The following is a 12,298-nucleotide window of genomic DNA, read 5'->3' on the forward strand; positions in this document are numbered from 1 at the left end:
AATTGTATAAATATCATCACCATATTTGTGAATGTATATTAGACCCACCAGCTGACGTGTATTAGACGTATGAGGTCGTTTGTTTACTCTTGAATATCGGCAAAAATTTAACATTTCTGCTACTTTGAGCTCTGTTTCAAGCCATTTCCAGTGCTAAAACCAATCAAAATCATCTCTATTTCTGTAATATGTCTTCCATTCTATCAAATGAGACCAAGAAATCGCAAATACAACTATAAAAAACATACGAAAAAACACTGCAAAGTTGCTGTTTTAATCGAAAAATCATGATTTCATTTTTTTTCTCTCATTATACACAGTGTGCTGCAGGATCTGTTTTATGTGGTGCACACATACCACATAGATGTATTCTCTCATATCTAGGCCCAAATGTACCACTCACAGTTTATCAGAGTGAGCTGAGCTCATGGCGTAGATCTACGGTTTGGACCCTGAACGTAAAGCCGTAGATCTACGGGACGGACCCTGAAAGGGTTAAAGATGTATGGGGTAGGTTTAGGAATGTAGTATTAGTGTTCAGCAGAAGTTTGTGGTTACAGGAAAGTAGGTGTGGGAGGGAAGAAGAGTGATTGGTGGAATGATGATGTAAAGAGAGTAGTAAGGGAGAAAAAGTTAGCATATGAGAGGTTTTTACAAAGTAGAAGTGATGCAAGGAGGGAAGAGTATACGGAGAGATAAAAGAGAGGTTAAGAGAGTGGTGAAGCAATGTAAAATGAGAGCAAATGAGAGAGTGGGTCAGATGTTATCAACAAATTTTGTTGAAAATAAGAAAAAGTTTTGGAGTGAGATTAATAAGTTGATGAAGCCTAGGGAACAAATGGATTTGACAGTTAAAAATAGGAGAGGAGAGTTATTAAATGGAGAGTTAGAGGTATCAGGAAGATGGAGGGAATATTTTGAGGAATTGTTAAATGTTGATGAAGAGAGGGAAGCTGTGATTTCGTGTATATAGGGCAAGGAGGAATAACATCGTGTAGGAGTGAGGAAGGGCCAGTTGTGAGTGGGGGGGAAGTTCGTGAGGCAGTGGGTAGAATGAAAGAGGGTAAGACAGCTGGGATTGATGGGATGAAGATAGAAATGTTAAAAGCAGGTGAGGATATAGTTTTGGAGTGGTTGGTGCTGTTATTTAATAAATGTATGGAAGAAGGTAAGGTACCTAGGGATTGGCAAAGAGCATGCATAGTTCCTTTGTATAAAGACAAAGGGGATAAAGGAGTCCAAAAATTATAAGGGAATAAGTCTGTTGAGTATACCTGGTAAAGTGTATGGTAGTTATTATTGAAAGAATTAAGAGTAAGATGGAGAATAGGATAGCAGATGAACAAGGAGGCTTTAGGAAAGGTAGGGAGTGTGTAGACCAAGTGTTTACAGTGAAACATATAGGTGAACAGTATTTAGATAAGGCTAAAGAGGTTTTTGTGGCATTATAGATTTGGAAAAGGCATATGACAGGGTGGATAGGGGGGCAGTGTGGCAGATGTTGTAGGTGTAAGGTATAGGAGGTAGGTAACTGAAAGCAGTGAAGAGTTTTTATGAAGATAGTGAGGCTTAGGTTAGAGTATGTAGGAAAGAGGGAGATTATTTCCCAGTAAAAGTAGGCCTTAGACAAGGATGTGTGTTGTCACCATGTTTGTTTTTTAACAAGTCGGCTGTCTCCCACCGAGGCAGGGCAACCCAAAAAGAAAGAAAATCCCCAAAAAGAAAATACTTTCATCATCATTCAACACTTTCACCTCACTCACACATAATCACTGTTTTTGCAGAGGTGCTCAGAACACAACAGTTTAGAAGCATATACGTATAAAGATACACAACATATCCCTCCAAACTGCTAATATCCCGAACCCCTCCTTTAGAGTGCAGGCATTGTACTTTCCATTTCCAGGACTCAAGTCCGGCTTTTAAAAATAACCGGTTTCCCTGAATCCCTTCACTAAATATTACCCTGCTCACACTCCAACAGATCGTCAGGTCCCAAATACCATTCGTCTCCATTCACTCCTATCGAACATGCTCATGCACGCCTGCTGTAAGTCGAAGCCCCTCGCCCACAAAACCTCCCTTACCCCTTCCTTCCAACCTTTTCAAGGACGACCCCTACCCCGCCTTCCTTCCCCTACAGATTTATACGCTCTCCATGTCATTCTACTTTGATCCATTCTCTCTAAATGACCAAACCACCTCAACAACCCCTCTTCAGCCCTCTGACTAATACTTTTATTAACTCCACACCTCCTAATTTCCACACTCCGAATTTTCTGCATAATATTTAAACCACACATTGCCCTTAGACAGTACATCTCCACTGCCTCGAACCGCCTCCTCGCTGCTGCATTCACAACCCAAGCTTCACACCCATATAAGAGTGTTGGTGCTACTATACTTTCATACATTCCCTTCTTTGCCTCCATAGATAACGTTTTTTGACTCCACGTAAACCTCAATGCACCACTCACCTTTTTTTCCTCATCAGTTCTATGATTAACCTCATCCTTCATAAATCCATCCGCCGACACGTCATCTCCCAAGTATCTGAAAACATTCACTTCTTCCATACTACTCCTCCCCAATTTAATATCCAATTTTTCTTTATCTAAATCATTTGATACCCTCATCACCTTACTCTTTTCTATGTTCACTTTCAACTTTCTACCTTTACACACACTCCCAAACTCATCCACTTACCTTTGCAATTTTTCTTTAGAATCTCCTGTAAGCACAGTATCATCAGCAAAAAGCAACTGTGTCAGTTCCCATTTTGTATTTAATTCCCCATAATTTAATCCCACCCCTCTCCTGAACACTTCTTTTACAACCCCATCTGTAAATATATTAAACAACCATTGTGACATTACACATCCCTGTCTAAGACCTACTTTTACTGAGAAGTAGTCTCCCTCTCTTCTACACACCCTAACCTGAGCCTCACTATCCTCATAAAAACTCTTTACAGCATTTAGTAACTTACCACCTATTCCATATACTTACAACATCTGCCACATTGCTCCCCTATCCACTCTATCATATGCCTTTTCTAAATCCATAAATGCAATAAAAACTTCCCTACCTTTCTCTAAATACTGTTCACATATATGCTTCAATGTAAACACTTGATCTACACATCCCCTACCCACTCTGAAACCTCCTTGCTCATCCGCATTCCTATATTCTGTCTTGCCTCTAATTCTTTCAATTATAACTCTACCGTACACTTTTCCTGGTATACTCAGTAAACTTATTCCTGTATAATTTTTACAATCTCTTTTGCCCCCATTCCCTTTATATAAAGGGACTATACATGCTCTCTGCCAATCCCTAGGTACCTTCCCCTCTTTCATACATTTCTTTCTTTCTTTCTTTCAACACACCGGCCGTATCCCACCGAGGTGGGGTGGCCCAAAAGGAAAAATGAAAGTTTCTCCTTTTACATTTAGTAATATATACAGGAGAAGAGGTTACCAGCCCCTTGCTCCTGGCATTTTAGTCGCCTCTTACAACACGCATGGCTCACGGAGGAAGAATTCTGTTTCACTTCCCCATGGAGATATAAGGAAATAAACAAGAATAAGAACTAGAAAGAAAATAGAAGAAAACTCAGAGGGGTGTGTATATATATGCTTGTACACGTATGTGTAGTGTGACCTAAGTGTAAGTAGAAGTAGCAAGACATACCTGAAATCTTGCATGTTTATGAGACAGAAAAAAGGACACCAGCAATCCTACCATCATGTAAAATAATTACAGGCTTTCGTTTTACACTCGCTTGGCAGGACGGTAGTACCTCCCTGGGCGGTTGCTGTCTACCAACCTACTACCTAGGCTTTCATACATTTATTAAACAAAAATACCAACCACTCCAACACTATATCCCCCTCTGCTTTTAACATTTCTCTCATGATCCCATCAGTTCCAGCTGCTTTACCCCCTTTCATTCATTGTTTAACTCCAAAATTTTTTCTTATTTTCATTAAAATTCCTTGACAGTGCCTCTCCCACTCTATCATCTGCTCTCCTTTTGCACTCTCTCACCACTCTCTTCACCTTTCTTTTACTCTCCATATACTCTACTCTTCTTATAACACTTCTGCTTTGTAAAAACCTCTCATAAGCTAACTTTTTCTCTTTTATCACACCCTTTACTTCATCATTTCACCAATTACTCCTCTTTCCTCCTGCACCCACCCTCCTATAACCACAAACTTCTGCCCCACATTCTAATACTGCATTTTTAAAACTATTCCAACCCTCTTCAACCCCCCCCCCCCACTACTCATACTTGCACCTGCCCACCTTTCTGCCAATAGTCGCTTATATCTCTCACCCGAACTTCCTCCTCCCTTAGTTTATACAGTTTCACCTCCCTCTTGCTTGTTGTTGCCATTTTCCTCTTTTCCCATCTACCTTTTACTCTAACTGTAGCTACAACTAAATAATGATCCAATATATCAGTTGCCCCACTATAAATGTGTACATCCTGGAGCCTACACATCAACCTTTTATCCACCAATACATAATCTAACAAACTACTTTCATTATGTGCTATATCATATCTTGTATATTTATTTATTCTCTTCTTCATAAAATATGTATTACTTATTACCAAACCTCTTTCTACACATAGCTCAGTTAAAGGCTCCCCATTTTCGTTTACCCCTGGCACCCCAAATTTACCTACTACTCCCTCCACAACATTTTTGTCCACTTTAGCATTGAAATCCCCAACCACCATTACTCTCACACTTGGTTCAAAACTCCCTATGCATTCACTCAACATTTCCCAAAATCTCTCACTCTCCTCTACACTTCTCTCTTCTCCAGGTGCATATACACTTACTATAACCCACTTTTCACATCCAACCTTTATTTTACTCCACATAATCCTTGAATTAATACATTTATAGTCTCTCTTTTCCTGCCATAACTTATCCTTCAACAGTATTACTATTCCTTCTTTAGCTCTATTTGAAACCCCTGACCTAATCCCATTTATTCCTCTCCACTGAAACTCTCATACCCCCTTCATCTTTGTTTCACTTAAAGCCAGGATATCCAGCTTCTTCTCATTCATAAAATCCACAATCATCTCTTTCTTATCATTTGCACAACATCCACGCACATTCAGACTTCACCATGGTTATTCAATATATTTATAGATGGGGTTGTAAGAGAAGTGAATGCGAGGGTCTTCGCAAAAGGTGTGGAGTTAAAAGATAAAGAATCAAACACAAAGTGAGAGTTGTCTCAGTTGCTCTTTGCTAACGACACTGTGCTTTTGGGAGATTCTGAAGAGAAGTTGCAGAGGTTGGTGGATGAATTTGGCAGGGTAACGGAAGATTGGATATCAGATTGGAGGGGGAGAATATGGAGGAGGTGAATGCGTTCAGATATTTGGGAATGGATGTGTCAGCAGATGGGACTATGAAGAATGAGGAGTCTGTGGAGACAAAGATATTTATCCATGAAAGCAAAGAGGGGAATGTATGAGAGTACATATAGTTATATACCAATGCTCTTATATGGGTGTGAGGCATGGGTTGTGAATGTTGCAACAAGGAGGAGGCTGGAGGCAGTGGAGATATCATGTCTGAGGGCAAGGTGTGGTGTGAATATAATGCAGAGAATCCATAGTTTGGAGATTAGGAGGAGGTGTGGGATTACCAAAACTTATCCAGAGGGCTGAGGAGGGGTTATTGAGATGGTTTGGACATGTAGAGAGGATAGAATGAAATAGAATGACTTTGAGGGTATACATATCTGTAGTGGATGGAAGGCAGGGTAGGGATTGGCCTAGGAAAGGTTGAAGGGAGGGGGTAAAGGAGGTTTTGTGTGCGAGGGGCTTGGACTTCCAGCAAGCATGTGTGAGCATGTTAGACAGGAGTGAATGAAGACAAATGGTTTTTAGGACTTGACTTGACGTGCTGTTGGAGTGTAAGCAGGGTAACATTTATGAAGGGATTCAGGAAACCGGCAGGCTGGACTGGAGTCCTGGAGATGGGACGTACATTGTCTGCAATCTGAAGGAGGGGGTGTTAATGTTGCAGTTTTATAATTGTAGTGTAGGCATGCCTTTGGCAAGACAGTGATGGAGTGAATGATGAAAGTTTCTTTTTCAGGCTATCCTGCCTTGGTAGGAAATGGCTGATGTGTTAATAAATAAATAAATAAATCAATCATTATTGTGTATTATATCATTATTATATTATTGTGTATATCATTATTATATTTTTGTGTATATCATTATTATATATTATTATACACACTACAGAAGGTCCCAGTGTCTTTAAATTGAAGACTTCCTGTATTATGAATGTTATACACAATTCAGGAGTTCCCCAATGTGTTTGTAAGTCGAGGACTTGATGTATAGAATTTACTTAATTAGCTATATATAATTTATTTAATTTTAGAAGGATTCATAATACTCTAATGCTTTGTAGAGAGTCAAGTGAAAGTTGTCATAATGTCTTTTAGAAAATCTTATTCCAAAACCACTTTCCAGCAGAGTGACCTGTGCAGTTCTTTGATCGAGAGTGACATGCAATCTGATACTGATGCTGAGCGCTCTAACAAAAGGCAGAGAGCACCCCACACACAACGGTCTTACTCAGGATCGGTACTGTACACCTCTTATTTTACAGGTTTTATAGTGCAATAAAGTATTTGCTGTTTGCTTTGGATAGTCAGTCTGTAGATTTTGAAAATAGTTTTTGTGTAAAAATTTAAATGATGAAGTAGAAAGTTAGGGTGTGTGGATGTAATAGAGGTTAAATGTAGATGTTATGAAAGGGAGAGTAAATGTCCTTGCACTGAGTAAAACAAAGTTTAAAACTTCAGAATAGTTTTAATGGGATGAGGTCAGTGGTAGAAAAAGCTAAAATGAAGTGTATTGGTACATACTATTAAATGAATAATTGTGGAAAGACAAGATTTTATTTTCTAACATAGGCCATGTTCCATTGAAGTAGGATACTCCACCCCACACAAAAAATAACACATATACCATTCAATAAAACGTCCTACCAGAAGCTTGCAGATATCACAGATCAAATGACCTTTTAGAACTGCAGTATCTCTGCCTCTCCTTTGGAGTTTAGGCTCTACTTCCCACCTCCAGGACTCAAAATTTACCTAACTGATTTCCTGAAACCTTTCATAAATGTTACCTTGCTCATACTCCAATAGTATGTCAAGTCATAAAAACCACTTGTCTCCATTCTTTCCTATGGAACACACACATGCGTCTGCATGATGATCGAGGGTCTAGCACTCAAAGCATACTTTATCCATCTTGCTGGGATGACCCTTAACCCTTCTTCCACCCTAGATTTATACACCTTGGTCATCCTATCTACTCTATCTTCTCTGAATGCCGAAGCCACTCTAGCTGTCTCTTTTATATCTTTGGTAACTCCATGCTGTCTTGTATGCTCTGAATTCTATGCATAATTTTCAAACCACACATTGTTCTAGAACATGACATTTACACTGCCTCTTGCCTCCTCTTCAGGACAATATTTAAAACCCATTCCTCACACTCTTATAACAGTGTTGGTATCACTGTACTCTAGTGGAAGATGGCTAGTGTGTTTAAAAAACTTTCCACAGGTGCTTGAACACACCACTTAACCTTTTTCCCTTTGTCTTGTCTGTTGTTCGCCTCTTCTTTCATAGACCCATTTGCTGAAATGTTCACTCCTACATCTCTGAATACATTAACTCCCTCCTTACTCCCTCTTTCCTATCTAATACCCAGTCTTTCATTGCCTGTTCTTTTTGTTACTCGCCTTGCTCTTTTCTTTGTTCACTTTTAATTTCCTTTTTTTTTTAAGAGCCTTCCAAAAGAACAATTGTGATAACTCCCACTCTGTATATCATTATCTTTTAAACCCACATCTCTCCCCAACACCATAGCATTCACTTTTATAATCCCATCTATAAATATATTAACCTTTAACTGTCCTAACGTAGATCCGCATTCATGTGTGTAGCACTCTGGACGTAGATCTGCGTTTTTTTTTACATAAGGAAGAATGTAAAATCAAATGTAGATTTATGTGCATGAACGTAGATCTCCGTTTGGACAGTTTAAGGGTTAAGCAACTACAGTGAACTCGCACATCTTTGTCCGAGGCCTACTTTTACTGGGAAATACTAGAGTCCCTTCTGCATAACCCTAACTTGAGTTACTATCTGCATAAAAATTCTTTACTGCTTTTAGTAGCCTGCCATACATTTGCAACATCTGTCACATTGGTACCCTATCAGATTATTTTTTCTAAACACAAAAATGTGGTAGTTTCTTCCTTGTACCTAAGTATTGTTCATTTATATCCTTTATTGAGGTTTAGTGCTTCATTTTTTATAATAATAATATACTTCATTGTAAACACTTGGTTCACACATTCCCTACCATCCCATACCCTTCCTGAATCCTCTTTCGTTCCTTTGCAAGCCTGCATTATCATATTCCATCTTTCAGTAATGATTCTTCCATGTAGTTTACCTGGCATACTAAACAGACTTCTTCCCCTATAATTTTTTTTTTTTTTTTTTTTTTTTTTTTTTTTTTTTTTTTTTTTTTTACAAAGAAACTGCATACTCTCTTCCAGTCCTTAGGTACCTTCCCTTCTTTCATGAATAAAATGTTGGCAGTCTCCCACTGAGGCAGGGTGACCCCAAAAAAGAAACTTTCACCATCATTCACACTACCAGTGTCTTCCCAGAGGTGGGCACATATGACAGTTCAAATGTCACTTTAAGCAAATATACCCCCCTCCCTTTTTTTTAACCCCTTGACTGTCGTAACCCCCAATCCTGAAGTGTCTCCTGGTGTCGCAAAATTTCAAAAAAAAAAAAAAAAAGATTATTTTTTCTTACGGAATGATAAAGAATCTTTTCCTGATTGTAATGACACCAAAAACACAAAATTTGATGGAAAACTGATGGAATTACACTCTCGCGAAGTTAGTGACCTCGGCGATATTTACAAATTGGCGATTTCACCCACTTTGAGCCCTATTTTCGGCTAATTCCATTGTTCCAGTCGACCAAACTCATAACTGTTATTTTAGAAATCCATTTTTTCTATCGATTGAGTACAAGAAACTGCCCATTTACCGATTTCAACTACCCAATAACGTGGTCAGAAATTTGCAATTTGGCCAATTTCACGAAAATTAAAAAATATGACAATTTCAAAATAAGGTCCAGAATGAACAATGCAGACATTCCTGGCCCTAAAATAACATTTTCTTTGTTCATGAGTCACGTCTCCAAGCCCCTCTGATATTACTCTTGCTTTCTATTTTGAACTTTTATTCAAACAAAAAATAGAAGATTTACTGTTATGCAGACTACTGCAATACTGTAATAATTGTATAAATAACATCAACCCATTCATGACTGCATATTAGAATGGCTAGTTGGACATTTATTGGACAATGACATTTGTTTACTTTTGAACATCGGCAAAAATCAAACATTTCCCCTACTTTGAGCTCCATTTTCAGGTTCTTTTTTTAGTAAAATCAGTCAAAATCACCTCTATTTCTATAATATGTTTTCCATTCCATCAAATGAGACCAAGAAAACGAGAATACAACCATAAATACTATACGAAAATAGACCACAAAGTTAGCATTTTAATTCAAAAAAGCTGTCGGAGTTTTTTTTTTCTCATTGTGCACTGCATGCTCCAGGATTTTTTTTTATATGGTGCACACTGACCACACAGACCCATTCTCTCACATGTGGGCCTACCAGCTTTCTCCTGCTTGATTTGAAGCCGCTAGAATTTGAGTATATATACGTCAAACATGGTACCTCGTAAGACATATATGTACGACCTCGACAGTCAAACTGTTAAGAGTGGAGGCACTGTGCTTCTCACTTCTAGGACTCGAGTTTCAATGAATACTTTCACAAAATATTACCCTGCACATGCACCAACAGCTCGTCAAGTCAAAAAACCCATTCATCTCCACTCCTGTCTGCATGCTTACACATGCCTGCTGTATGTCCAAGCCCCTTGCACACACAACCTCCTTTATCTCCCTCTATTCTTTCCTAGGATGACCCCTACTCTGTCTTCTCTCCACTACAGATTTATATACTCTCCAAGTCATCCTATTTTGTTCCATCCTCTCAAAATGACCAAGCCACCTCAACAACCCCTCCTCAGCCCTCTGAATAATACTTTTAGTAACTCTACACCTCCTCCTAATCTTCAAACTACGAATTGTCTTCATAATATTTATGCCACACGTTGCCCTCAGACATGACATCTCTGCTACCTCCAGCCTCCTCCTTGTTGCAACATTCACAACCCATTCTTCACACCCATACAAGTGTTGTTACCACTACACTCATACGTTCCATTCTTTGCCTCCATGGATAATGTTTTTTTGTCTCCACAGATACCTCATAGCACCAACCACCTTTTCTCTTCATCAGTCCTTTGGTTTACCTCATCTTTCAAATACTTATCCACTGACATGTACACTCCCAAATCTCTGAACATATTCGCTTCCTCCTCACTCCTTCCCCTCCAATCTGATATCCAGTTTTTCCTTGCCTAACTCGTTTGATACCCCTCATCACCTTATTCTTATCTGTGTTCACTTTCAAAGAGATATGGTCAGAAACAAATTGAATTATCAAACCAGTCCTGTGAATTGTCTGGAGAACTGCCATATTCTACAGTATTTCTATCCCCTAATGCCATTTTCTCTAAATAATTTTTTATTTAACACTGGCCAGCTATCTGGGGTATACCAAAGCACCTAAGTAGTACAGTGGACCCTCGAGTTTCGGCAGCCTTGACTTTCGTGAAATTCGACCTTCGGCGAGTTTTTTTTTTTTTTTTTTTTTTTTTGAAATTTGGCCTCGAGTTTCGTGAAAAAACTCGTGTTTCAGCGACCGTCACCGCGCACACAAAGCCAGTCTCCCACGCCATTCACGCTCAGTGTGCCATTGTTTACTAACACGTGACCATCACCCCGCGGGTTCATACGTAATCTATTGTTTTTTGTGGTTACAACTGCTAAATAAGTCACCATGAGCCCAAGGAAAGCTAGTGGTAAAGAAAGTGAGGAACACGATCGAATTCAAGAAAGAAATGATTGAAAAATATGAGAGTGGAGTGTGTGTTACAGAGCTTGCCAGGATGTATGGCAAGCCCCATTCAACCATCACTTCGATCATGGCGAAAGGAAAGGAAATAGTGTGCTGTTGTTGCAAAAGGGGTGGATATGCTGACAAAAAGGAGATCACAAATCCTCGAAGTGGAGAGGTTATTGTTGGTGTGGATTACCGAAAAACAGTTAGCAGGAGATAGGAAAAACAGTTAGCAGAGGAGGAGGAAGAGAGATGGAGGAAGGTACCTTCCTCAAAGATTAAGGACATTTGTGGAAAGTGGACTGAAGTGCAAACATTTATGGATGAACTTCACCCTAACAAAGCTGTTGCAGGCCGTATTGGCAACATGTACAATGACAGTGTTGTGTCCCACTTCAGACAGATCTTAAAGAAACGCCAGAAACAGACCTCTCTGGACAGATATTTTGTGCAACAAGGATCCAGTGACTCTCAAGTTTGTCCCAGTTGCATTAAAAGAAGAAGGGAAGTAACCCCAGATATGGACCTCATACCTGAAGTCCTAATGGAAGGAGATTCTCCTTCCAAAAAATAGTGTACACCTTCCTCCTATCCCCCTCTCCCATCCATGCAGATGTCTTCAGTAAAGGTAAGTGTAATGTTATTATTATTTTTTTTAATGTATGTATTTGATTTCTGATTGTTTTCATTATGTAAATCTTTATTTAATTTGAAAAAAAAAAATTTTATTTAAATTTTTTTGGGTGTCTGGAACGGATTAATTTTATTTCCATTATTTCTTATGGGGAAAATGGTTTCAAGTTTCATGAATTTCGATCTTCGGCGGGCTCTCTGGAACGGATTAATCACGAAACTCAGGGGTCCACTGTATAAGCATTGCTTGATAGGCATGAGTGTTAGTGGATTTGCCTGATGACACCTGAGAATCAATGAAAAAATTCTGTCATATTTTTTAAGAAACTTAAAGATTTTAACATGGATATTTCACCTTGTTTTGTTGGGAGTGGAGATGTATTTACTTTAAAATATATTTTGTTATTGTTGCTGCAAAATCCTAGATGTACAGTAAATCATTTTCTCTACAGATGCCACCTCCAAATTTTCAAACAAATGGAAGCCAGTTTGCACCACCAGTAAGTATAAATCAGTCATGTTGCAGTAT

At 38.9% G+C, this 12,298-nt stretch overlaps 1 protein-coding gene across 4 annotated transcripts in view; it reads left to right on the forward strand.

The window, feature by feature from the left end:
- Window positions 1-12,298, forward strand: part of Smn (survival motor neuron) — a 58,258-nt gene that overhangs the window by 36,851 nt on the left and 9,109 nt on the right. The window contains exons 4-5 of one of the 4 annotated variants that reach the window (XM_053784992.1): window positions 6,521-6,634; window positions 12,222-12,269. In XM_053784992.1, the coding sequence (XP_053640967.1) occupies window positions 6,521-6,634; window positions 12,222-12,269 (162 nt within the window). The remainder of the gene's footprint in view (window positions 1-6,520; window positions 6,635-12,221; window positions 12,270-12,298) is intronic. The other 3 variants (XM_053784993.1, XM_053784994.1, XM_053784995.1) reach the window with 3 other exon arrangements.

The sequence above is a fragment of the Cherax quadricarinatus genome, chromosome 51, assembly GCF_038502225.1.
Source record: "Cherax quadricarinatus isolate ZL_2023a chromosome 51, ASM3850222v1, whole genome shotgun sequence".
Taxonomy (NCBI): Eukaryota; Metazoa; Arthropoda; class Malacostraca; order Decapoda; family Parastacidae; genus Cherax; species Cherax quadricarinatus.